This window comes from Melanerpes formicivorus, unplaced genomic scaffold (assembly GCF_026170545.1).
Source record: "Melanerpes formicivorus ecotype bairdi unplaced genomic scaffold, bMelFor1.0.p_v2 SCAF_21, whole genome shotgun sequence".
NCBI lineage: Eukaryota > Metazoa > Chordata > Aves > Piciformes > Picidae > Melanerpes > Melanerpes formicivorus.
Genome location: NW_027142373.1, coordinates 14621412 through 14648083, shown reverse-complemented (window position 1 = coordinate 14648083; position 26672 = coordinate 14621412). Strand labels below are relative to the sequence as shown.

At 55.1% G+C, this 26672-nt stretch overlaps 1 protein-coding gene across 7 annotated transcripts in view; it reads left to right on the top strand.

The window, feature by feature from the left end:
* The window catches only part of LOC137447780 (uncharacterized), an 85542-nt gene extending 62288 nt beyond the window's left edge, over positions 1-23254 (top strand). Inside the window, exons 1-4 of one of the 7 annotated variants that reach the window (XR_010988918.1) lie at positions 12309-12758; positions 13810-13870; positions 20069-20180; positions 23022-23254. Coding sequence is in view for 5 of the 7 variants with exons in the window: in XM_068151675.1 (XP_068007776.1) it covers positions 12342-12758; positions 13810-13870; positions 14012-14073 (540 nt within the window). In the remaining 2 variants the exon portion in view is untranslated. The other 6 variants (XM_068151675.1, XR_010988924.1, XM_068151670.1 and 3 more) reach the window with 6 other exon arrangements.
* Positions 23255-26672: the final 3418 nt, after the last annotated feature.

Below are 26672 nucleotides of genomic sequence, written 5' to 3'. Positions count from 1 at the left end.
GAGAGGCTGCGGCGGCAGACAGGGAGGAGACTTCCAATGGGGACTGCGGCGGCCCCGCCGAGCTGGCGGAAGGTCGGTGAGCCGCGGCAAGCAGAGCTGGCGAGGAGCCGGGAGATGGCCCCGGCAGAGAGTCCCGGGCGACGGCAGGAGGAGGAGCAGCTCGGTGAGTTCTGCCCGGGGAACCAAGGCTGGGCCCGGGGCAAGGGCGAAAGTGAGCCGGAATGAGAGAGCCTGCAAGCACCGAGCGGGTTCAGCCGCCGCTGCAGGGCAGCGATCGCTCTCCCGCCGCCTTCTTGTTCAGCTAAGGGCAGCGGGCGGCGTCCTCCGGCGGTGCCGCAGCACAGCGGAGCTGGGGCTGTCGAGAAAGCCCGGGGACGGGCGGAGGGCGGCCGGGGCCGCGGGGCAGGGCCAGCCCCGAAGCCGGCATCTGCCTCGCTGCAGCTGCTCGGCGCTTCCCGTCCTCACCGTCCAGAGCCCGGCGTCGGGGTCATTCACCTGTGGCGGACAGATGCGCACTGGGACCCCGCAGCGGTCGCCTGGCCCGGGGCCACTCCCTGCGGGAGGGCACCGCACAGGAGCGCAGCGGGGCCGCCGGCGCTGCCAGCTCAGACGACACCGTCCTCACCTGCACGGCGGCCGCCAGCCCGAAGAACGCAGCCATGAGGAGGTTGCAGAGCCGCCACAGCCAGACCGACGTCCGCCCGCCCGACAGGGCCGCTCCGCCACTGCCGGAGCGCGGCCACCGGGGGCGGGACGGGGCCGGGCTCGGGGCCTGCTGCAGGCGGGGCGGGCAGCGGGAGCCACCCCTCGCCACCCGTTCTTTAGCTACTTCTGCCGCCTTTCCCGGGGATGCTGCCCTGCGCTCCGCTCTGCTGAGATGCCACTCGCAGTGCCTCACCCTGCTGGGACCCTGCTTCTGAACCTCGACGGCTCCGCGGGATTGAAAGACCTCCAGCAGCCGTGACACAGAGAATTCTCGGGGGGGAATTTTCATCCGCGGAGCAGGGAGCTCGGCGCAAGACCCCCGGAGACGTAAAGGCTCCATGGCGAGCCCCAGGAGCAGGTAAGCAGAAGGGCTGGAGGAGGGCAGATATTTATTAAACGAATACAATCAGAAGCAGTTTACAACAGGAACCAGGGACTCTGTTACATCAATCTGCTAGATGTCTGAAGTCTGACCCTCTCAGGTCATAACAACCACTCCTAATCAAATATCTGCCCTCCTCCAACAGCACTGCTGCACTGAGTTCCCATAGTTCACAAACCATCCAGGCCAACACTGTCTCCTTCTTAGCAGTCCAGCAGTGCTTGGAGCTCAGCTCTCCAAGATTTAACCCTTCAAGCCACAAGGGCTAATGAACTGTTAATGAGCTGCTAATGAAGCCATTTGTGGGGCTGCTCCCAAGTGACACAACTTTCCACACAGCCGAACTTGGCCACTTGGTTTTCTGCCACAAGACTGCCAGCGGCAGATGTGAGGCTCCCAGCACAACTCTGCCATCGCACCACTGCTGTGCCCAGCCCCAGCGTGTGTGTTTCAGTGTCACCAGTGCTGGAGGAGGACGCTGGGTGAGACACACAGGCTGGGTGCCAGACAGAGCACACAGCACCTTGACTCTAGGTCCTGCCACATCAGGGCTGAGGGGGACTCTTCGGGCTCTTGGTGACGGTCACAGATTTGAGACTAATTAAGTGCCTCGGGCACAGCAGGTTTGACCTTGCTTGTAACCCAGACCTGAGAGCTTCTGACAGCTGCCCTCTCGTCTGGATTATTTGGCTCCCACCACGGCTCTGCCAAGGGGAAATTGGTGTGTACCTGTCCCGTAAGTGAAGCAGCTGCCGCCTGCCCGAGTGCTCGAGACTGCCAAGGGGTCTCCAATACACAACCTTTAGGCCTCTTTTAACCCTTCAGGCTCTGCCGCCCCCCTGGCTGGCACTCACATGCCATCGAGCCTTCTCCCCATACCTTGGGCAGCATTCCGGGCGGCTGCCTTCTAGCGAGCGTGAGAAACGAGCTCACTGCTAAATTCTAAACACAACCAGTTTATCATCAAACAAAGGCAAAACAGCGCTGGGCCTGTAGCAGCTCTGCTAGAGGTGCACCATAACAACACTTACATAGATGTCAAACATATATATTCATACATATTCATACCTTTCCCCAGGACGTTCCCACCCCTCTCCATCAGGGCTGGGACAAAACCTGCACTTTTGACCTGGCCAGTCTTCAGACATGTTGGCTCCTCACCTTTCTCTCCCAAACCCCCACACAATAAAGACCACGCCCAACCAATCCGCCCAAAGATCGAACCTCAGTCCCCAGCAATTCCCCTTGCGAGAGCCAACTATTGAAAGCAATTTCTCACAACCCCTCCCCTTCTTTCTACTACATTTGGCTTGAGCCATAATAACCTAAGAAATCCCCCCAAGAGAATCCATTTTTTCCACCTGTCCCAAATGTGGGGCTGGAACAGTTACATAACCTGTCAACAACTCTGTAACAAACAAAAGGGTTCTAATTTCAACTTCCTGGTAGTAGGAATGGGATAACAACTGATGTTCCTTGCCTGGAAATATTTCCTCTTTTACTTTAATAGGCACCACACACAGGGAGTGGCTATGCTATATATACCAATGTCTGGGTGACAACTTTCTCCCTCCGAGTGGCTAACCCTGGGAATTAGGAGTCCGATTTGACTTGCAGCTCCACTCACACGGCCTATGGGGTTGCTGCCCACAGCCAAGGTTCTAGATCTTCTTCGTGGCAATTACAGAGGTCTACTCGGCCTTGCCTCCTTCAATCCCCACCAATGCTCTGCTTGGACCATGTCCCCTTCCCTTGTCCAGGGAGGTTGTACCAATTTCGAACCCCAACCTGTTTCTAGTTTGTGATGTTTTCAGGCAAGGACCTTTACCACTCCGCTCCTGATACTGGAGCTCATCTCATGACCATCTCTATGTCCTCCATTTGGGGTACCACAGTCCATTCAGTGGGTGGATCCACCAGTCCTTTCACTCTGGTTGTGTGTGTCCATCCTCTCTCAGCCGTCTGTATTGCAGTCTCTGTGGTCCCACTAGCTGAACACAGTTTTTGGTGCTTTAACATGAAGAACATAGATGAATAGAAAGCCAGCCTGGAGAGAAATCTACAAAAGGGAGTTAAACACAAGCTCCATTGACCTTTGGTTGTGCAACTGGAATCTGAACAGATTTATACTGCAAGCCTTTCATGGTGTTCACTCCACTGCACCAGCTCCACCAGCTGCTCCGGCGGCAGCTCACTTAGCTCCCGCACCGACAGCAGTTGCAACCGCCGCTCGCCTCGGCGCCTCACGGCATGGGGGCCACCACGGCGGTCAGGCTGTCCACCTAGTGAGTCCGGCTGACCACGGCATTCTCAACCCAGAGCGAATCGTGCAACTCCTCCTGCACCAGCTCCCGCTGCCGCTGCTGCGGGCCTCCACCAGCGCCATCGCCATGGCCCGCAGCCCCTCCTGCGTGCCCAGCGCCCTGCCAGGTGGTTGCCCTGGATCTGCTCCAGGCTGATGCCGTAGCGCACCCAGGCCCTGCTCCCGTGCCCCAGCAGCAGCAGCCCCAGCACGGGCAGGGGGCCCGCCTCGCCCTCCCAATGCCTGCTCTGCATGTGTGGAGAGGACACTCTGCCTTAACCCCACTAAAGCCCTGCGCAGGCACCCGTGGCTCCGCAAGCGGCAGCGCAGCATCCACACACACACCCAGCACACCAAACAGCCCATCCAGCCTGAAAGAAAGAAATTCTACATCTGATTGCACCTTGCTCTGCTGCTCCAAGACAGCACAGCATGGGCTGCAGCAGAGTGCTCTGCTGATCAGATTCTCGGACCCCTGTGTTAACCTGCTCACTGAGCTGCTGGCTCTTAACAGAAACCCAGAGCCACAGCCTCAGGAGCAAGTCCCCACTGCTGAGTGGACACATGCAGCGTCATCTGGAGCCAGCACAGCAGGAGCTCTTTGCAAACCAGAATTTAACGTGAAGACATCCACCATTAGTGCTGTGGCTGCCACTGCTTGAATGCACACCGGCCAGCCCCAGATGCTACTGTAGCAGTCGGTTGTAATAGTTGGGATAAATTAATCCTTTATTTGTTAGATTATATAGAAGAATAAGAAGGTTAAAAGTTGTCAGTTGATAGGTGACTATATAATGGAACCATGTTGAAGACCACAACGTTCTGTTTTGCAAGGTATTGTAGGTCAATGGCATGGCAACAAGAACTGGTCTTGGGGGAGGGAGAATTTGCGCATGTGCACAACTAAAGGTCAAGAAAAGGACAAATGAGGAAGACTTAGGAACCTTCATCGGAGAGACCTCCAACTCAAATGATGACCCCTGCCCTAACCGACATGCATGCGCGCTAGTGGAAGGACCTGAGAAGGAGGCAGACCTGGAAACATCTCAGAGCATGACGTTACGTGACCTAAAGACTATAGAAGGACAAGACCAAGTCAGTAGAGTTGGGAGCCGTTGGTAGAGCAGGAGACTCCCCAGCCACCCAGCGCTGCTTTTGCTCATTTACCCTCAATAAAAGTTTGATTGGCCGTAATTTTGTCATCAATTTATTACAATTTGGTGCCATGACTCGGATCCAGGAGACTCTGGGCTGGGACTTGGTCTGCAGAAGATGCCTTCATCCCTTTTGGATGATTTTGGGACGCTTCCCTAGCCCAGACTCCCTGGATAATCGAGCCAGAGAGGGAGATGAGCAAAAGGAAAATAACCCTGTAAGTTTTGTGCATGAAAAGCTGAACAAAGACTCCTTTTGGCCCCAGGAGTACGTAAGTAGTTTGCGATTCTGTTTGGTCGGGGAAGAAAAGGTGCTAGGCTGCCTTTGACAAGCGGTTCCTGGAAGTGCAAGCGACTGAGAGGTCCAGGTCTGGACGAAGCGAGTGTGGACCCTTAAGTAGTGCATTTCTCACGATCCACGAGGGTCTGAGTCACGAACAAGGGGAAGCGTGTGTGTGTACATGTGTGTGTGTGCATGTGTGTGTGTATACGTGTGTGTGCGTGTACGTGTGTGTGTGTGCATGCGTGTACGTGTGTGTGTGTGCATGTGTGTGTGTGTGTGTGTGTGTATGTGTGTGTGTGTGCATGAGTGAAGGCACTCCAGAAGGATGGGGCAAAATAAGTCTAAAATGAATCATGGGAACAGAAGTAGTAAAGGAAGGAAAAGCAACAACTGAGCAGACATACCTTTAGACAGTCCTTTAGGACTAATGATTACATTTTGGGGTGATTCACCTCATCAGAAGGGTAAATCAAAGGAAAAACATAATACATTATTGTATGGAGGTTTGGGGAGGACAGCAACTTAGGAGAGGACTTTATTGGCCTGTTTGTGGGTCTTCTGAAGATTGGGTTTGTCAAGCATTAGACATATATGTAAATGATAAGAAACCCTTTAATAAAGAAGAGAGCAAGTATGCCTCTTTATGGAGAGTAGGAAGCCCATCTATTAATGTATATATGATAGAAGATGAAAAGGAGGGTAGAAGGAGAAAACGAGGACCTGAGGAACCACTGTCGTCTCCTCCACCTTATGTAGAAGCTCCCCGAGCTCAGGAGGATCCTGGGGACCCAAGCCCCTGGGCACCGATAGAACAAATTCAAGAGCCTGCTCCCGTAAATACCTCTGGTTCGTCTGATGTAGAGCCGGCCAGACGAATACCCAGGAGTCAGAGCAGAGGGACAGAGTCATTATATCCATTGAGAGAAAATGCTATGGGGGGACCTGTGAGAGACTAATAAGTTTGTCTCTCCTGGTGTGCTCAACAAAGATAAAATCAATTGCTGTTTGCCCAGACAATATGTATTGGGCAGAGCCACTAAGGACTCCTGGAAGGTGCAAAGATAACATTGCTCACTGGGCCACAGCTGGCCTACAACAATGACCCAGCCATTCACGCCTTCAGGGCAAGACAATCTCCACCCATCAAGTACCCTGGGCAGGGTGACACAATGGTTTTTACCACCTGTTTCCTGATGTGTAAGGAATGTGGGGGGATTGTCTGAATGGAGACGGGGGAGACGGAGATTTCTCCCCCTCATCCATCCAAAATCTTGCCCAAACACACAGCAATACACAGAAAGATTTCCGGGGAAACGACCTAAGGATTATTTCCTGCCCCTGGAATTCCTGACTAAGGACTAAAAACTGTATAAAAGACTGGAGCAACTACTGGTTTGGGGAGAGAAACAGAGGAGAAAAACGGGGAGAAAAACGGAGATGAAGGAAAACACAGGAGACGAACCATGCCGCTGGGAAGGGAAAGCCGGGACAATGCTGCTCCGGAGAAAAGAGGCTGCCCGGAGGACCACAGCTCCAGCCAAAGCCTCAGCACCCTTTCTCTACAGACCCAGGCGGCCCAGAGGAGCCTCAGCACCGTTCCTGTACCAACCCAACATCTCCCCAGAGGACCACAGCTCTTCTCCAGGAAAAGCCTCAGCACCGTTTCTCTACAGACCCAACATCTCCTGCAGCACCTTTCCTCCACAGACTTTAACTGTCTTGGGGGGGATGAGGGCTGTGGTAATATAATTCCTTTCCTCTTCTCTCTCTCTTTTCTCTCTCCCTCTCTCTTTTCTCCCTCTCCCCTTCTTATGTCCACTTTATTTATGTAATAAATAGTCTAGCTGTTGATACTTTGGCCTCATTTGTGCCTCTTAATTTCACAACACAGGAATATTTAAAAGAACTGTGTCTCCGGACCGAGACATTTAATGTCTCCGAACCTTGACAGGACCCCAGCCGGGAGTAGGATTTGTATCGGTGCCCTTGTGTTCAGTGGCTGTAAGAGAATTTAAGAAGGAAATGGGTAACCTCCTGGAAGAGCCTTTAGGGGTGGCTGAGAGAGTTGATCAATTTTTAGGTCCAAGTCTATATACTTGGGATGAGTTACAGGCAATGTACAGCCGAGGAGAGGGAAAGGATTAGAAGAGCAGGGAGGAGAAACTGGGAACAGAGACATCAACAAGGCCCCGAGGCTGACATAAAGTGGCCCTTACAACGACCCAGTTGGGACAACCAAGACCCAGTTCATAGGAATCATATGAGTGGCTTGAGGGAAATTGTAGTTCAGGGCACCAGAGAGTCTGTTCCTCAAGTCCAGAATATTAATAAGGCTTTCAATGACCATCAGAAGAGAGACGAGACTCCGACTGAGTGGTTAGAAAGATTGCACAAATCCTTCCAGTTATATTCTGGACTGGACCCTGAGGGCCAAGTAGGCCAGACCCTGATAAAAGCACAATTTGTAGCCAAATCCTGGCCTGGTATTAGGAAGAGAAATTAGAGAAATTAGATGAATGGCAAGAACGGGGGTTGGATGAGCTCTTAAGAGAGGTGCAGAAAGTTTATGTAAGGAGAGAGGAAGAAAATCAGAAAAGACAGGCAAGAATTTTCGTAGCTGCAGTCCGAGAAGAGAGGAATGATGAGAGAAGAGAGAAATCTCTCAGAGAAGGGCAGCGAATTCGAGCAGCGTGGGAAGAGGTTGAGCGTTGCTATTGTCAGAAGAAGGGGCATTTAAAGAGGAATTGTAGAAAAGGAATACAGGATGTTCCAGGAAGATTAGGGGGGTCAGGGGCTCAATTTGCTGGGGACCCCTAAAACTTCTGAGCCCTTGATCAAACTGAAATTGGGTCCTCAGCAACAAGAATTGAAGTTCCTAGTGGACTCGGGAGCTGAAAGATCAACTATTCAAAATAGACCCCGAGGCTGTGAAGAATCCTTAGAGAAAATACAAGTTGTAGGGGCAAAAGGGGAACCATTTAAAGTGCCACTGATAAAAGATGTACAGATTGAATCCCCCTCAAAATTTCCTTAGGGATCCTTTTGTTAGTACCTGAGGCAGAATATAATTTATTGGGGTGATATTTAATGGTTGAACAATGAGAGACTCACAATCAATTAAAAGAGATTTCAGAACCTTAGGGCAACTGCTAAAGGGATCAGGAGCTCAAGTTGTGTTCTCTGCCATCCCTCTAACATCAACAATGGATGAGGGAACATTGAGGAAGAGCCAACAGATCAATTCATGGCTCTAGGGCTGGTGCCATCGACAGGGCTTTGGGTTCTACAATCATGGATTGGTTTTCAAGGCACCTGAGCTGAAAACAACTTATGGGACACACTTGTCCCAGAGCGGGAAAAGGATCCCGGGGCAGGAATTGGCAGGGCTCATTGATAGGGCTTTAAACTAGATTTGAAGGGGGAAGGGGTTAATAGTCTCCTGCTGGCCGGTGACAAACAGAGGGGCAGCTCACCAGAGGCAGAGGGCTGGAGAGCTGGTAAGGGCTCTCAACCTGCTGCCCTGAGGCAAGCCACGGATGATGCACCAGGACATTCTGTGGAAACCGAGGGGAATTGGCACAAGAGGAGGACAGGGCCAGCCCAGCTGAAGTGCCTCTGTGCAAATGCACACAGCTTGGGCAACAAACAGGATGAGTTAAGGGCCACTGTGCTGCTGGGATGCCATGACATGGTGGCTGTTACTGAAACTTGGTGGGATGAATCCCATGACTGCAATGTAGGGATAGATGGGTATAAGCTCTTTAGGAAGGATAGGCAGTGAAGGAGAGGAGGAGGTGTTGCCCTCTAGGTCAATAACCAGCTGGAATCAGTGGAGCTTCACCTGGGGAGGGATGATGAGCTGGTTGAGAGTGTATGGATTAAAATTAAAGGCAAGACGAGGGAAGGAGATATTACTGTGGGGGTCTCCTATAGGCCACCTGACCAGCAGAACCAAGCAGGTGAGGCCCTCCACAGGCAAATAGAAGCAGCTTCCAGGTCACAAGCCCTGGTCCTCATGGGTGATTTCAACCACCCTGACATCTGCTGGAGGGACAACACAGCAAGGCACCAGCAATCCAGGATCTTCCTGGACTGCATAGAAGACAACTTCCTCCTCCAAATGGTAGAGGAACCAACAAGAAAAGGTGCTATGCTGGACCTTGTTCTCACCAACAGGGAAGGGCTGGTAAGCAATGTGAGGCTCAGAGACGGCCTTGGCTGCAGTGACCATGAAGCAGTTGAATTTAATCTCCTCAGGGCATCAGGAGGAAGTATTCCAAGCTCACGACCCTAGACTTTAGGCGTGCAGATTTTGATGGCTTCAGGGATCTGCTAGCCAAAGTGTCGTGGGACAAAGCCCTGGAGGGAAGAGGGACCCAGGACAGCTGGTCAGTATTCAAGGACCACCTCCTCTGTGTCCAGGAGCTCTGTATGCCAACAAAGAGAAAAGCAGGTAAGAATGCTAGGAGGCCTGCCTGGATGGGCAAGGAGCTACTGGACACACTAGCACTTAAAAACAAACTCCACAGGCAGTGGAGAGAAGGACAGCTGGAACAGGGGGGAGATAAGGAAGCTGCCTGAGCAGCAAGAGACCTGGTTAGGAAAGCCAAAGCAGAGTTGGAATTGAATCTAGCCAGGGAGGTTAAAGGGAACACTAAGAACTTCTACAGGTATATGAACGGGAAGGAGAAGCCTAGGGAAGGTGTGGGCCCCCTCAGAAAGGAAACTGGTGACATGGTCACAAGTGATGAGGAAAAGGCTGGGGTACTCAATAACTTCTTTACCTCAGCCTTCACTGCAAGGGCCTCCAGCCACACTCCTGATGTTATGGAAGACAATGCCAGGGACAGGGAGGAAGAACTGCCCATGGTAAGTGCAGATCAGGTTGGTGATCACCTGAAGAACTTGAAAGTGTTCAAGTCCATGGGACCCGACGGGATACACCCACGGGTGCTGAGAGAACTGGCAGAGGAGGTTGCTAAACCCCTCTCTATTCTGTTCCAAAAGTCCTGGCAATCTGGGGCAGTCCCCACAGACTGGAAAAGGGGAAACATCACCCCCATTTGCAAAAAGGGTAAGAAGGAGGAACCAGGGAACTCCAGGCCAGTCAGTCTCACCTCTGTGCCCGGAAAGATCATGGAGCAGATCCTCCTGGAGGCACTGCTGGCTCAGAAGAATAGTGAGGAGGTGATTTGGAACAGTCAGCATGGCTTTGCCAAGGGCAAATCCTGCCTGACCAACCTGGTGGCCTTCTATGAGCAGGTGACGAAATCAATAGCTGATGGGAGAGCAACTGATGTCGTTTACCTGGAGCTGAGGAAAGCCTTCGACACTGTCCCGCACCACATCCTGGTCTCCAGGCTGGTGTCACATGGGTGTGATGGGTGACCACCAGATGGATAAGGAACTGCTTGATGGCTGCACCCAAAGAGTGGCTTTCCATGGGTCCATGTCCCAGTGGAGGCCAGGGACAAGCAGAGTCCCTCAGGGATCAGTCCAGGGACCTGTCTTGTTCAACATCTTTGTGGGTGCCATGGACAGTGGCATTGAGTGCACCCTCAGCAGGGTTGCTGATGACACCAAGCTGTGTGGTGCAGCAGACAGCTGGAGGGAAGGGATCTATCCAGAGGGACCTGGACAGGCTGGAGAGGTGGGCACAAGCCAACCTCATGAAGTTCAATAAGAGTAAGTGCAGGGTCCTGCATCTGGGTCAAGGCAATCCCAGGCACAAATCCAGGCTGGGCAGGGACTGGCTGGAAAGCAGCCCTGAGGAGAGAGACTTGGGGGTGCTGGGGGAGGAGAATCTCAACAGGAGCTCTCAGTGTGCACTTGCAGCCCAGAAAGCCAATCAGATCCTGGGCAGGAGAAGTGTGGCCAGCAGGGCAAGGGAGGTGATTCTCCTCTACTCAGCTCTGGTGAGACTCCACCTGGAGTACTGCCTCCAGTTCTGGAGCCCCTATGACAAGAGGGATCTGGAGGTGCTGGAAGGTGTCCAGAGCAGGGCCAGGAGGATGAGCAGAGGGCTGGAGCACCTCTCCTGTGAGGACAGACTGAGGGAGTTAGGGCTGTTCAGTCAGGAGAAGAGAAGGCTCTGAGGTGACCTCATTGTGGCCTTCCAGTATCTGAAGGGGGCTACAGGAAGGCTGGGGAGGGACTGCTCAGGATCTCAGGCAGTGCTAGGACTAGGGGGAATGGAATGAAGCTGGAGGTGGGGAGATTCAGGCTGGAGGTGAGGAGGAAGATCTTCCCCATGAGAGTGGTGAAACCCTGGAATGGGTTGTCCAGGGAGGTGGTTGAGGCTGCAGCCCTGGAGGTGTTTAAGCCCAGGCTGGATGAGGCTCTGGGCAGCCTGATGTAGTGTGGGGTGTCCCTGCCCATGGCAGGGGGGTTGGAACTGGATGATCCTTGTGCTCCCTTCCAACCCTGACTGATGCTGTGATACTATGAATTAGGAATTAATTTGGAAATCAAAGAACACAAGATACAAGTTAAATTATGTGCTCTTACTGTGGAAGATGAGAAGGAGATTAACCCCAAAGTGTGGTATACTCCTGATTCAGTAGGCAAATTGGACATTAAACCTTTGGAAGTGACAATTAAGGATCCTACTGAACCAATAGGGATAAAACAATATCCCATTCCTCAGGAAGGGAAAATAGGCCTGCAACCAGTGATTCAGAGGTCACTAAAACAAGGGCTATTAGAACCCTGTATGTCACCTCACCACACTCCCATTTTGCCGGTAAAGAAACCTGATGGGACACATCGATTGGTACAAGGTTTAAGGGCAGTAAACTAAAGGTTGCTTACTCAATTTCCAGTGGTAGCAAAGCCTTATACCTTCTTGAGCCAGCTCTCCCCAGAGTATGTTTGGTACAGTGTAATAGATCTGAAAGATGCCTTTTGGGCCTGCCCTCTTAAGGAAGAAAGCCAAGATTATTTTGCCTTTGAATGGGAGGATCTGGAGACACCTCGAAAACAACAATTAAGATGGACTGTGTTGCCACAGGGCTTTACTGAATCACCTAATTTGTTTGGGCAGGCACTTGAAAAAGTGATGGAAGATTTTGAGACCACAGAAGGATAATTTTGTTCCAATATGTAGATGACCTATTAATTGCAGGAAAAGAGCAGGGTGAAGTAAGGAAGGAGAGCATTAGACTACTGAAGGGTTTAAAAGTCTCTAAGTCAAAATTGCAATTTACTGAGGCCCTGGGCTGCGGCTGGCTCTGCTGCCAGGGGAGATGCCCAGTGCGGGCGGAGGGGCTGGGGGCCCGCGGTGGGCAGTGATTGTCCCGGTACCCTGCGTAGCACTCCGGGCGGCTGCTCTCTAGCGTGCAACCACAGCTCTCCAGCAGGACGTTCCCCGCCGCCCCTTCTGGCCCACTCCATGCGCAGCTTTCGGCCCCGACTTGTTGAGCAGACTTGCCCGGACCCCGGCTCCCCTGAGACGCCCCGAGCCCAGGTCCGTAGGCTTTCGTGTGATTTACGTGCAGGGTATTCCTTGAAGGAAAGATGCCTTTACGTCTCCGGGGCTCTTGCGCCGAGCTCCCTGCTCCGCGGATGAAAATTCCCCCCCGAGAATTCTCTGTGTCACGGCTGCTGGAGGTCTTTCAATCCCGCGGAGCCGTCGAGGTTCAGAAGCAGGGTCCCAGCAGGGTGAGGCACTGCGAGTGGCATCTCAGCAGAGCGGAGCGCAGGGCAGCATCCCCGGGAAAGGCGGCAGAAGTAGCTAAAGAACGGGTGGCGAGGGGTGGCTCCCGCTGCCCGCCCCGCCTGCAGCAGGCCCCGAGCCCGGCCCCGTCCCGCCCCCGGTGGCCGCGCTCCGGCAGTGGCGGAGCGGCCCTGTCGGGCGGGCGGACGTCGGTCTGGCTGTGGCGGCTCTGCAACCTCCTCATGGCTGCGTTCTTCGGGCTGGCGGCCGCCGTGCAGGTGAGGACGGTGTCGTCTGAGCTGGCAGCGCCGGCGGCCCCGCTGCGCTCCTGTGCGGTGCCCTCCCGCAGGGAGTGGCCCCGGGCCAGGCGACCGCTGCGGGGTCCCAGTGCGCATCTGTCCGCCACAGGTGAATGACCCCGACGCCGGGCTCTGGACGGTGAGGACGGGAAGCGCCGAGCAGCTGCAGCGAGGCAGATGCCGGCTTCGGGGCTGGCCCTGCCCCGCGGCCCCGGCCGCCCTCCGCCCGTCCCCGGGCTTTCTCGACAGCCCCAGCTCCGCTGTGCTGCGGCACCGCCGGAGGACGCCGCCCGCTGCCCTTAGCTGAACAAGAAGGCGGCGGGAGAGCGATCGCTGCCCTGCAGCGGCGGCTGAACCCGCTCGGTGCTTGCAGGCTCTCTCATTCCGGCTCACTTTCGCCCTTGCCCCGGGCCCAGCCTTGGTTCCCCGGGCAGAACTCACCGAGCTGCTCCTCCTCCTGCCGTCGCCCGGGACTCTCTGCCGGGGCCATCTCCCGGCTCCTCGCCAGCTCTGCTTGCCGCGGCTCACCGACCTTCCGCCAGCTCGGCGGGGCCGCCGCAGTCCCCATTGGAAGTCTCCTCCCTGTCTGCCGCCGCAGCCTCTCTCAGTGCCCCGGAGCCGGTGCTGAGGGGCAGGCTGCCCTGCTGTGTCTGCCAGCCTTGGGCTGTGGCAGCAATAGGCAATAGGCTTTGCTGCCAGGGGAGATGCCCAGTGTGGGCGGAGGGGCTGGCTGCCCGCGATGGGGGGCGAGTGTCCCGCAGGGGCTTTCCCTGGGGTTCAAAGTGCAGGGCGAGGGCTGTCTGGGCAGCGAGGGGTGGGTAACCCAGCAGCTGCGGAGCAAGGACTGGCACTAGCTGATGCTGCAGGATTTTGGGGGCTGGTGCTAAAGATGAGCAGTACCAGTGGGAGGGGGGCTGGCAGCTGCTCTCCCCACCTGGCAGTCCGTGGTAAAGGGGAGCAGCAGCCATGTCGATGGGGCTGCTGCTTCTCCTGAGAAGCTTTGCTGCAGTCATTCCTGTTTCATCAACAGGTTGTCTACTTAGTGCCAGCTGCTCTGACACTGCTCGTCAGCATGAAGCCCTCAATACCAGGTATGGTCCTGCTGTGCAGAGCAGAGTCTCTGCTCCCACCTGCCCTCAAAATGCTTGGGTGTTTGGGTTTTGGGGTGGGTTGTTTGTTTAATTGAATCACAGGTTAAGAGCAGACCACCTGGAAATGTCCTTCTACTTTAGGAGGGCAAAATGCTGTGAGGCCTGCTTCTGAAGCTAGTCAATGGTTGAGTGCTGGTGGCTGAGTGTGCAGCAGGTGAAGGGAGGAGCCCTGCTGCTGGCATGGCCTCACCTTTGCACCCAGACTCTGAGCACTCAGCACCTGAGTGGAGCTCAAGGCTGGGAGTGTGCTCTGGGGCTGGCACCTTTGTTCTCTTCACTTCTAGGAGGCTTCTGAGATACTGGAATGGGCAGCCCAGAGAAGCTTTCGATGCCTCATCCCTGGAGGTGTTTAAAGCCAGGCTGGATGAGGCTTTGAGCAGCTTGGGCTAGGGTGAGGTGTCCCTGCCCATGGCAGAGGAGTTGGTAATAGAGGATCTTCAAGGTTCCTTCCAACCCAACCCATTCTAGAAGGCATCTAGATGATGGAGAGCAGCTTGGCAAGGTCCTGTGCCAGCTCCCTCGGCACTCTTAGCACAGTGGCCAGGGGCAGTTCTAGCAGGACTTTTGCTTCTCTCTTTTCCTCTCTGCATGACCTCACAAGATCCCTGAACAGGCAGAACCAGAACTCTGGCATGGCTTCATGCCCCACCTCAGCACTCAGGCTGCATCCCCTTAGGGCCTATGGGTTTGTGAGTGCTCAGTTCCCAGGTGATCTCTGGCCCTCATCGACCAAGGGAGAGTCTTCCATTCTCCAGAGTCTTCCATTCTCCCTCCTAGGCGCTGGGATTCCTGAGGCCCAGCCTGGGCAGCAAAGGCTGAAGCCAGGAAGCCCTTCAGTAGCTCTGGCTTCTCTGCATCCTCTGAGCCCAGGGCTCCCTCCTCATTCAGCTGCAGGCCCACATTTTGCCTGCTCTTCTTTCACCACTGCTGCATTTGAAGAAGGCCTTCTTGTTCTCTTTGACTTCCTTTGCCAGATTTCATGGCCAGAGGGCCTTGGCCTTCCTCATTGCCTCCCTCCCTTGGCTGGCAGTGTTCCTATCAGCCTCCCAAGTGCCCTGTGCCTTGTCCCACACACTGTGAACTTCTTTCTCCCCTCTGAGTTTTTGCAGCAGCTCGTTGCTCATCTGTGCAGGTCTGCTGCCTCCTCAGCCTGATGGTTGACTTGTGGAAGGGTGGAGGGGGGTGAGCAGTGACAGGAGTTGGGTGTGTGGATGGGGCTGTCAGTTTGGGGGTAGTGGGGGGGGTGGAGGGGGGGGTGATCAGTGAGGGGAGTGGAGGGGCTGGTGGGGGTGTAGGCAGTGAGGAGGTTCGGGGGGGTGGAGGAGGTGGGGACTTTGAGGGGAGTGGGGGGGCTGGAGGGGGTGCAGGCAGTGAGGAGATTTGGGTGTGTGGAGGGTGTGGGGAGGGAGTGAGGGATGAGAGGGACCTGTGCCGGGGGAAGGGTGGTGGAGGTGGAGGTCGTTTGGGTTTTAGAGTTGATGTTTCAGTTTGAGTGGCAGAGGGAATCTGGGGACGTCCTGGAGGTGGTGTGGTTGGTGGGGCCAAGGGGCTCTGGGGACGTCCTGGAGGTGGTGTGGTTGGTGGGGCCAAGGGGCTCTGGGGACGTCCTGGAGGTGGAGTGGCTCGTGGGGCCAAGGGGCTCTGGGGACGTCCTGGAGGTGGTGTGGTTGGTGGGGCCAAGGGGCTCTGGGGACGTCCTGGAGGTGGAGTGGCTCGTGCGGCAAAGGGGCCTGGGGGGCGAGGAGGCTTTCCTGGTCTGGGGGGGGTGCGAGGCTGCTCCTGGGGCTGCAGGGCTGCAGGGCTGCGGGAGGGCGAAGGCTCTGTTCTGCCAGCCTGGGGTTGGGGCCAGCTGTCCATCTGGGTGCGCCTGTTCAGCCACCCTCGTGCTTCTGCCCTGGCTTTGCTTTCCCTGTGCAGAGAGGAGAGCCTTTGAGTCCTCAGCTGCTGGTGGAGCTCTTTGCCCAAGCACTCAGTCCCTGCTCCACAGCAGCTGGACCAGAGGTGCTGGCTGGCTCCCAGCAGCCAGAGCAGGAAGGAGGCAGAGGCAAAAGACCCAACTCACTTTTGTCTCTTCTTGTGACAACGTATTGCCAGGTAGCACAGCAGAATGGTCACTGGCACACTAGCCACAATGGCAGCTGTGGCCACCATGCAGCTCTCCAGCACCCTCTGGGGACACGGAGGGCTCTGGGTGTCCTGGGCAGCATCCCCAGTTGTGCTTCTCTCCTCAGCCATATCTGGAGGTGCAAACGAAACGTTAGGTCTGCAGCAGGGAGAACCTCCCTTCCCTCCCCTCCCTCTGCCTGGGCCAGCTCCCACATGCTGAGGGGGAAGCTGCCCCTTCTCCAAAGGCACTTGAGCCTTGCTCTCCCTTTCTGCCTTTTCTCCAGCCTGGGCATTGCTTTCCAGCTCAGCTCATGCAGCTTGGATCGACCCCTGGACCCCTGTCCCTTCTTGCCCCTGTGCAGGCCACAGCGTGTTCAGCCCTGTGCCTGCAGCCTCCTGCTGCCGAGGCTGAGGGCTAAGGCAGAGGGAAGGATACCCACCCTGCTCTCTCTCCAGCTCCTCCAGCTCTGTCCTGACAGCTTCAAAAGCCCTGTGGGAAATCTTCCCCTCCTCAGCTACGTCCTTTGCCCGTGGAGGACCTAAAGAGAAGGGGTTTAGCTGAGTTTCAGCCGAATGCAGAGGGGAAGGCCAGTGGCAGCCTGTGAGGCCGGCAGAGACTCACCCTTGCGGCGCCTGCCAGGCTGCAGTGCACGCCGCGGGGGAGGAGCTGCCTGAGTCCTCCCTTCGGGCCGAAACTCCGGGGGCTCTAAGAGGATGCGGAGGTCCGGGTGTTTAGCTGGGTGGCCGAGGCCTCCTCCATCCTCCCCTAGAAACAAGCAGAGATGGGAAAGCTTTCATTGCATGTGGGGATCCAGCTCTGCCTCAGGGACCTGTGGGCGCTGGAAGGGGCTCAGGGAACACGGAGGGAGGGAACAACAGGAAACCAGGGCTCAGAGCTCCTGACCTCCTCACTGGGGCTGTTCCCAACAGCTCAGCAGCCTCCCCATCAGGGAGATGGCATCTCCAGGAGGCAATCCAGCTCAGAGAGATGGAGCAGGCTGACAACAAGAGCAGAGGGAAGGGTACCCACCTTGTTGTCCTCTCTCCTTTTGCTCCAGCAGTTCCATGACAATTTCAAAAGCCATTCTGGAAATCTCTGCCTGGTCAGATGGGTAAATAGCTCCTGGAGGACCTGAGCAGAAGAAGTTTAGCTGAGTTTCTCAGCAATGCAATAGAGAAAAGCAGTGCTTGGGCTGTGAGGGCAGCAGAGACTCACCGCTGCGATGCCAGCCGGGCTGCAGTGGACGATTCCAGGCGTGCTGCAGGGCTCGTTGCCAGGGCGGCATTGAGCCAGTCCTCACTGCAGGCACATCTGTACCTAGAGACCCAGAGAAGGTTCTGTCAGCTGTGGGCACCTGCCTGGGCAGAACTGAGGCACAGAAGCCTTCAGGGGCTGATGGCAAGGGAGGCCACCGCGGGCAGGTCTGTGTCCTCATGCCTGCTGAGGCACCCAGCTAGGTGAGCCTTGGGCTTGGAGCTGGCAGCTCTCAAAGGGAGGGAAGAGCCAGGCCCTACCTGTGCCATGTGGCAGAGCCTTAGTCTTGGAGCAGGGGCGGGAAGCTGGAGTGCCTTGGCCTCCAGGCAGGTCTGCAAAGAAGCAGAGCAGGGAAGAGCCTCTGAGACACAGCTGCAGACAGCTCTGCAGGAGGCAGCGGCAGCGAGTGCCACTCAGAGCCGGGCAGCCCACGGCACTCAGCTCTGCCCTGCACTCAGGAGCAGGCTGCAAAGAGTTCCAGCCTGCCTGCAGTGGCAGCGTGCTGGCAGCAACCTGAGCTCTGAGCTCAAGGCCAAGCAGCCCCCTGGCTTGGCAGCAGCTCCTGCTCCAAGGGGCCAGAGAGAGCTTCTGAAGGCAAATGGGGCACAAGGCTGAGCCCTCCTCACTCCCCATCTGGCCCTGTTCTTGGCTGCAGGTCAAGAATGGGCCAAGAGATGGAGGAGTGAGCAAGAGAGGATCTGAAGGCCAAGTGCACCAGAAGCTGCTCTTGGCACACTGTCAGTGTTTGTCCTTTGAAGGAAAGGGAGAGTGGGAAGGTACCTGCGCGGTGCTCCGAGGGCTTGAGAGCAAGCTGCAGGTGTGGAGCTGGATAAGCAGGGGCTCCTCCATCCTCACCTAGAAGCAAGCCCAGATGGGGAATGGTTCATTGCATGGTGTCCTGTGGGCACTGGAAGGGGCTGAGGTGCCGAGGTGGAGCAGGGAAGGTGGAGATTGCTGAAGCTGCAGAGGGGCCTGGGGCCCTCAGGCACCCAGAGCAAGCCCTTGCTGAAGCGCCGGAGGGAAAACCTTCAGCCCCAAGCTTCTCGGGGGGAAGAGCCTCTGGCCAGGCAAGGCTGCACCAGCCCTGCTGCTTACCTGCTCCTGGGGCTCGCCATGGAGCTCCAGCCACAGCCCTGACTTGCAGGGCCGTGAAGACGAGGATGAAGAGGAAGAGGTGATGAGTGAGGGCCATGGCTCTCTCTCTCAACCACTACTCTGCTGCGGCTGCCGCTGCAACTTCCACGCTGTGGCTGCTGCTGCTGCTGCTGCTGCTGCTGCAGTGGAGCCCAAGGGCTGAGGGGCTGTGTTTGTAGGGAGCAAAGCTTTGTGACAACAGAGGGCATTTGTGACCTCACAGCCAGGCCCAGGCCCCTCACAGCCATGTGGTGACCTCACAGCCAGGCCCAGGCCCCTCACAGCCATGTGGTGACCTCACAGCCAGGCCCTGGCCCCTCACAGCCATGTGGTGACCTCACAGCCAGGCCCTGGCCCAGGGTAGCAGCTCTTGGAGAGCTGCTGCAGCACAAGCAGCAAAGCTTCCCTCCTGGGGAGGGGATCACATCTTGTTGGGCAGCTCTGCCCAAGGACTGCAGGCAGGATGCTCTGCTGTAGGCAGCTGCCAGCCTGGAGCCCAGCTGGACACCTTCAGGGGCTCAGGGCTCACAAGTCCCTTTCACTCTCTCCTGGCAATGCCATTCAGCTGAAGCTACACCTGTGCCACAAACCTTGTCAGGACACTCTGCAAGTGACACTTGCCCCTGGGCTTGTGCTGCTTGTGCCAAGCTCTGTGGAAAGGGAGGAGTGGAGCAGCACAACTGTTGTATCTCTGCACAGTCCTTTCCCTTCCCCAAGGGGCATTTGCCCTTTGAGTCTGTGGGAGACCCAGAGTCTGTGCTCCTGCCTCTGCTGAGCAGCAGAAGCTCAGCCATAGGGGGAATGGCCCACAGCATTGGGTCATGCTGAGCTCTTGAGTGTGGGCAGCTTCAGTGGCTGCCTGGAGGGCTCAGATCCCTGTGAGGACTGCTTTGAACTTCATGTGTGCTGGTGTTGGCATTGCTGAGCTGAGGGAGAGCCACCCATGTGTGCTCACCTCTGCCCCAGAGCCCTGGGAAAGGACATGGAAAGGCACCAGAATGTGAGGCTGCACTCAAATCTCTTTTGTATTTCCCTGTCAAAAGCCACCAGCCCCCAGGCAGAGCTGTGCTCCTTGCTCCTCGTCTTGGGACACCTCAGGCAGAGGCTGATCAAGGAGGGAGAGGGAAGATGTTCCCCAGAGTGTGCTGTGGTTGCTCTAGCCCCAGTGGCTGGGGCTGCCTCCCCTGCAGCCCAGTGGTGCTCTGGGCTCATGCTGAGCATCTGGTTGTGGCTGGGAGCTCCAGAAGGCCATTCCTCCTGCCCAGGAGAACTTGCAGTTGTAACCTGCTGTGTGGTTGGTCTCCGTGCATGTGGAGAGCTGGAGCTACTGCAGTGAGTGCTGCTGGCCCAGGGCAATCCCAGAGGAGGAACCACAGCAGAGAGTGGTTGGACAATAGAGCTAAGGGGTTTGGGGCTGTTCCTTTAAGGAGCCACTGCCGCGATTAAGAGCCGAGAGGCAGCCTGATGCAGGCCAGGTGTCCACTTTAGGATCCAAAATTCTTCCTTATTAAACGAATACAAGGCAGAAGCAGTTTACAACAGGAGCCAGGGACTCTGTTACATCCATCTGCTAGATGTCTGAAGTCTGACCCTCTCAGGTCATAACAACCACTCCTAATCAAATATCTGCCCTCCTCCAACAGCACGGCTGCACGGTGGGGAAGGCGACCGTCCTGGATGAGCAAGCAACTCCTGGAGGATTTAAGGGGAAGAGGAGGCTGTATCACCTTTGGAAGGAGGGGAAGGCTTCTCGAGGTATGTTCAAGGAAGCTGTTAGATTATGTAGGAATAAAATTAGGGAGGCAAAGGCCCAGCTGGAACTGAAGCTGGCCACCTCAGTCAAAGATAATAAAAAGCATTTTTATAAATATATTAACAATAAGAAGAAGGGCAGGAAGAACCTGAACTCTCTATTGGACCTGGAGGGGAACACGGTGACTGAAGACGAGGAGAAGGCTGAGGTCCTGAACACCTTCTTTGCCTCAATGTTTAACAGCAAGGCAGGAGGAGTTCAGGACGAGTGGCCTCCTGAGCTGGGCGATGGGGTCGGGGAGCAGTGTAGTGCCCCGGAAATCCATGAGGAATTAGTTCAGGACCTGCTGAGCCACTTAGACACTCACAAGTCCATGGGACCAGATGGGATCCATCCTAGGGTGCTGAGAGAGCTGGCGGATGTGCTAGCTAGGCCACTCTCCATCATTTTCCTCCAGTCCTGGCTCACTGGAGAGGTCCCAGGTGACTGAAACTGGCCAACGTGGTCCCCATCCACAAGAAGGGTCGGATGGAGGAACCTGGAAACTCCAGGCCTGGCAGCCTGACCTCAGTGCCAGGGAAAGTGATGGAGCAGATTATCCTGGCAGCAATAACTGCGCACCTGAAGGATGGCCAAGGGCTCAGGTCCAGCCAACATGGATTCAGGAAGGGCAGATCCTGCCTCTCCAACCTGATCTCCTTCTATGATCAGGTGACCCGCCTGGTGGATGTGGGGAGGCCTGTGGATGTGGTCTACCTGGACCTCAGCAAGGCCTTTGACACCATCCCCCACAGCAAACTGCTGGCTAAGCTGTCAGCCCGTGGATTGGACCACTACACTCTGTGCTGGGTTAGGAACTGGCTGGAGGGCCGGGCCCAGAGAGTGGTAGTGAACGGTGCCGCATCCAGCTGGAGGCCAGTCACCAGTGGTGTCCCCCAGGGATCAGGGCTGGGCCCTGTCCTCTTCAACATCTTCATCGATGATCTGGATGAAGGGGTAGAGTCAGTCATCAGCAAGTTTGCAGATGACACAAAGTTGGGGGCAGATGTTAGTCAGTTAGAGGGTAGAAAGGCTCTGCAGAGGGACCTCGACCGACTGGACAGATGGGCAGAGTCCAACAGGATGGCATTCAACAAGTCCAAGTGCCGAGTGCTGCACTTTGGCTACGGCAATCCCATGCAGAGCTACAGGCTGGGGTCGGAGTGGCTGGAGAGCTCCCAAACAGAGAGGGACCTGGGTGTGCTGATCGACAGCCACCTGAATATGAGCCAGCAGTGTGCCCAGGTGGCCAGGAGGGCCAATAGCATCCTGGCCTGCATTAGGAATAGTGTAGCCAGCAGGAGCAGGGAGGTCATAGTGCCCCTGTACTCTGCTTTGGTTAGGCCGCACCTTGAGTCCTGTGTCCAGTTCTGGGCCCCTCAGTTTAGAAAGGACATCGAAACACTTGAACGTGTCCAGAGAAGGGCAACGAGGCTGGGGAGAGGCCTTGAGCACAGCCCTGTGAGGAGAGGCTGAGGGAGCTGGGGTTGTTTAGCCTGGAGAAGAGGAGGCTCAGGGGAGACCTGATTGCCCTCTACAACTACCTGAAAGGTGGTTGTAGCCGGGAAGGGGTTGGCCTCTTCTCCCAGGCAACCAGCACCAGAACAAGGGGACACAGTCTCAAGCTGCACCAGGGGAGGTTTAGACTCGAGGTGAGGAGGAAGTTCTTCACCAAGTGAGTCATTAGGCATTGGAACGGGTTGCCCAGGGAGGTGGTTGAGTCATTGACCCTGGAGGCGTTCAAGGGGAGATTGGACGTGGCACTTGGTGCCATGGTCTAGTCATGGGGTCTGTGTTGATAGGTTGGACTCGATGAACCTCGAGGTCCTTTCCAACCTAAGTGATACTGTGATACTGTGATAGTTCACAAACCATCAAGGCCAACACTGTCTCCTTATCAGTCCAGCAGTGCTTGGAGCTCAGCTCTCCAAGATTTAACCCTTCAAGCCACAAGGGCTAATGAACTGTTAATGAGCTGCTAATGAAGCCATTTGTGGGGCTGCTCCCAAGTGACACAACTTTCCACACAGCCGAACTTGGCCACTTGGTTTTCTGCCACAAGACTGCCAGCGGCAGATGTGAGGCTCCCAGCACAACTCTGCCATCGCACCACTGCTGTGCCCAGCCCCAGCGTGTGTGTTTCAGTGTCACCAGTGCTGGAGGAGGACGCTGGGTGAGACACACAGGCTGGGTGCCAGACAGAGCACACAGCACCTTGACTGTCCCTTCATGCTGGGATTCTGTGACCTCAGCAGAATCTAGGAAACACATTGAGCCCCTGAGCACCACCAGGCCTGGCAGAGACAGGAGAGGAGGCTGCAGGGTGCATGTCAATACTGAACTGCTGTGACACTGGCTGGGCCTGATGGATGCTGTCTGACACTGACTGTGCCCTGCCTGGAGGTGTTCCAGGCCAGGCTGGATGAGGCCTTGTGCAGCCTGTGCTGGTGGGAGGTGTCCCTGCCCAGGGCAGGGGCTGGAGCTGGAGACTCCACCACCTCTCTGGGCAGTCTGCTCCAGGCTTTTGTCACTCTCACTGTAAAGAAGTTTCTCCTCACCTTGAGGTGAAATCTCCCATTGTTCAAGCTTGAACCTGTTGTTCCCTGGCTTATTACAGCCACCAAAAAGAGCTTGGCCCCCTCTACTTGACCCCCACCCCTCAGATATTGATAGATATTGATCAGATCCCCTCTCAGTCTTCTCCTCTCCAGACTAAACAGCTCCAGGGCTCTCAGTCTCTCTTCACAGGGGAGTTGTTCAAGTCCCCTAATCATCCTCGTGGCTCTCTGTTGGATTCTCTCCAGCAGGTCTCTGTCTCTCTCGAACTGGGGAGCCCAGAACTGGACACAGTATTGCAAGTGTGGTCTCAGCAGGGCGGAGTAGAGAGGTAGAAGAACTTCCCTAGACCTGCTGGGCACAGTTTTCTTGATGCCTCCCAGGATCCCGTTGGTTGCTCCTCCTCTTCTTCCTGCCCTCGCCCGAGACTCTCTGAGCAGGCCATCTCCCGGCTCCTCACCAGCTCTGCTTGCCGCGGCTCACCAACCTTGCAGCAGCTCGGCCGGGCCGCCGCAGTTCCGAGACGAATCCTCCTCCTCAGTCGCTGCCGCATCCTCTGTCGGTGCCCCGGGCCACGTGCTGAGAAGCAGGAGGCGATGCCTGTGTGCTGGGAGCTGCTTCGTGGGCAGGGGCCGCGCCGCCGAGTTCCCTGTGCAAGGGGACAGCCCTGGGCTGCGGCTGGCTCTGCTGCCAGGGGAGATGCCCAGTGCGGGCGGAGGGGCTGGGGGCCCGCGGTGGGCAGTGATTGTCCCGGTACCCTGCGTAGCACTCCGGGCGGCTGCTCTCTAGCGTGCAACCACAGCTCTCCAGCAGGACGTTCCCCGCCGCCCCTTCTGGCCCACTCCATGCGCAGCTTTCGGCCCCGACTTGTTGAGCAGACTTGCCCGGACCCCGGCTCCCCTGAGACGCCCCGAGCCCAGCTCCCTAGGCTTTCGTCTGATTTACGTGCAGGGTATTCCTTGAAGGAAAGATGCCTTTACGTCTCCGGGGCTCTTGCGCCGAGCTCCCTGCTCCGCGGATGAAAATTCCCCCCCGAGAATTCTCTGTGTCACGGCTGCTGGAGGTCTTTCAATCCCGTCCCGTAGAGCCGGCCAGACGAATACCCAGGAGTCAGAGCAGAGGGACAGAGTCATTATATCCATTGAGAGAAAATGCTGTGGGGGAACCCCAGCCGGGAGTAGGGTTTGTATCGGTGCCCTTGAGTTCAGTGGCTGTAAGAGAATTTAAGAAGGAAATGGGTAACCTCCTGGAAGAGCCTTTAGGGGTGGCTGAGAGAGTTGGTCAATTTTTAGGTCCAAGTCTATATACTTGGGATGAGTTACAGGCAATGTACAGCCGAGGAGAGGGAAAGGATTAGAAGAGCAGGGAGGAGAAACTGGGAACAGAGACATCAACAAGGCCCCGAGGCCAACATAAAGTGGCCCTTACAACGACCCAGTTGGGACAACCAAGACCCAGTTCATAGGAATCATATGAGTGGCTTGAGGGAAATTGTAGTTCAGGGCATCAGAGAGTCTGTTCCTCAAGTCCAGAATATTAATAAGGCTTTCAATGACCATCAGAAGAGAGACGAGACTCCGACTGAGTGGTTAGAAAGATTGCACAAATCCTTCCAGTTATATTCTGGACTGGACCCTGAGGGCCAAGTAGGCCAGACCCTGATAAAAGCACAATTTGTAGCCAAATCCTGGCCTGGTATTAGGAAGAGATATTAGAGAAATTAGATGAATGGCAAGAACGGGGGTTGGATGAGCTCTTAAGAGAGGTGCAGAAAGTTTATGTAAGGAGAGAGGAAGAAAATCAGAAAAGACAGGCAAGAATTTTCGTAGCTGCAGTCCGAGAAGAGAGGAATGATGAGAGAAGAGAGAAATCTCTCAGAGAAGGTGTCGTAGGCTTGGAAGGGTAAGGCCAAGAAGCCTCCTCCCTTCCCCATTGTAAAGTAAAGGGAAAGAAAATTGAAGGGAACGGAAAAAAAAACCTCACAGCTGAATTAGCAAAGCAGTGGAGCTGTATATTTACAAAGCAATGTAGGATGTGCAGGGGAATATATACAAATTTACAATATTTACAATATATACAAAGATATACAATAAAGTAACACAGAAATGAGAGTTCCCCTCTCTGCTGATGGGGTTCCCCACGTCCGCTCTCCCCCTCTCTCCCCCTCTTCCCCAGAACGGGTTAGAAAGACAGAGAGAAAGAGAAAAAAGGTTAGAAGCAGTTTTGTGTTAATTGGAAAGCAGTTAATACAGGCCTTTATCAGATTTCAAGGCCAAAGCCTTGGCAGAAAGCCCAGCGCAGAAAGCTGCTGCCCTGCGGAGGAGCGGAAGCAAGACTGAAGATAAAGTGCCGGAATGCCCAGGATACCCTCCTGCACTCCCAGTTCAGAAGGTGCTTCCTCCCACTTTACCAATGAAATTAGTTTAGATTGTTCTTTTCATTTACCAACTTCCGTCCGCCATATTCCCTTTCTTAAGGGGACAGTGTCAACCGGTCACAGTCCACCCCTTCTAAACAATTTCATTGGCCGTTCATACTGTCCATCCGATCCAAAACGATATTTACAGCTCGTGAGTAAAGTCCATAGTCCATAGTCCATTCCGGCTATGCTCAGATTTAGATGATTCAAAAGTCCAAGGAAAATCAGAAAATGAGAAAAATGGAAAACAGTTCGTTTCTTCACCGACAAAGGGAAGAACAGGGAAACTGGGAATCTCAGGGTCTCTTAGTTGACTCAGGGCTTTCAGGGATCTCAGGGTTTGTGCACCATAGATTTCCTTGTTGATTCCTCCTTTGGACGCAATGCAGCTGTAGAGCAGTTCGAAGTTAACCTCTTTCAGCTAAAGTTAAATTTCTTTGTGGTATACACTGAATTTCACCATTCTCTTCCCATGCTACTCGAATTCGCTGCCCTTCTCTGAGAGATTTCTCTCTTCTCTCATCATTCCTCTCTTCTCGGACTGCAGCTACGAAAATTCTTGCCTGTCTTTTCTGATTTTCTTCCTCTCTCCTTACATAAACTTTCTGCACCTCTCTTAAGAGCTCATCCAACCCCCGTTCTTGCCATTCATCTAATTTCTCTAATTTCTCTTCCTAATACCAGGCCAGGATTTGGCTACAAATTGTGCTTTTATCAGGGTCTGGCCTACTTGGCCCTCAGGGTCCAGTCCAGAATATAACTGGAAGGATTTGTGCAATCTTTCTAACCACTCAGTCGGAGTCTCGTCTCTCTTCTGATGGTCATTGAAAGCCTTATTAATATTCTGGACTTGAGGAACAGACTCTCTGATGCCCTGAACTACAATTTCCCTCAAGCCACTCATATGATTCCTATGAACTGGGTCTTGGTTGTCCCAACTGGGTCGTTGTAAGGGCCACTTTATGTTGGCCTCGGGGCCTTGTTGATGTCTCTGTTCCCAGTTTCTCCTCCCTGCTCTTCTAATCCTTTCCCTCTCCTCGGCTGTACATTGCCTGTAACTCATCCCAAGTATATAGACTTGGACCTAAAAATTGATCAACTCTCTCAGCCACCCCTAAAGGCTCTTCCAGGAGGTTACCCATTTCCTTCTTAAATTCTCTTACAGCCACTGAACTCAAGGGCACCGATACAAACCCTACTCCCGGCTGGGGTTCCCCCACAGCATTTTCTCTCAATGGATATAATGACTCTGTCCCTCTGCTCTGACTCCTGGGTATTCGTCTGGCCGGCCCTACGGGACGGGATTGAAAGACCTCCAGCAGCCGTGACACAGAGAATTCTCGGGGGGGAATTTTCATCCGCGGAGCAGGGAGCTCGGCGCAAGAGCCCCGGAGACGTAAAGGCATCTTTCCTTCAAGGAATACCCTGCACGTAAATCAGACGAAAGCCTAGGGAGCTGGGCTCGGGGCGTCTCAGGGGA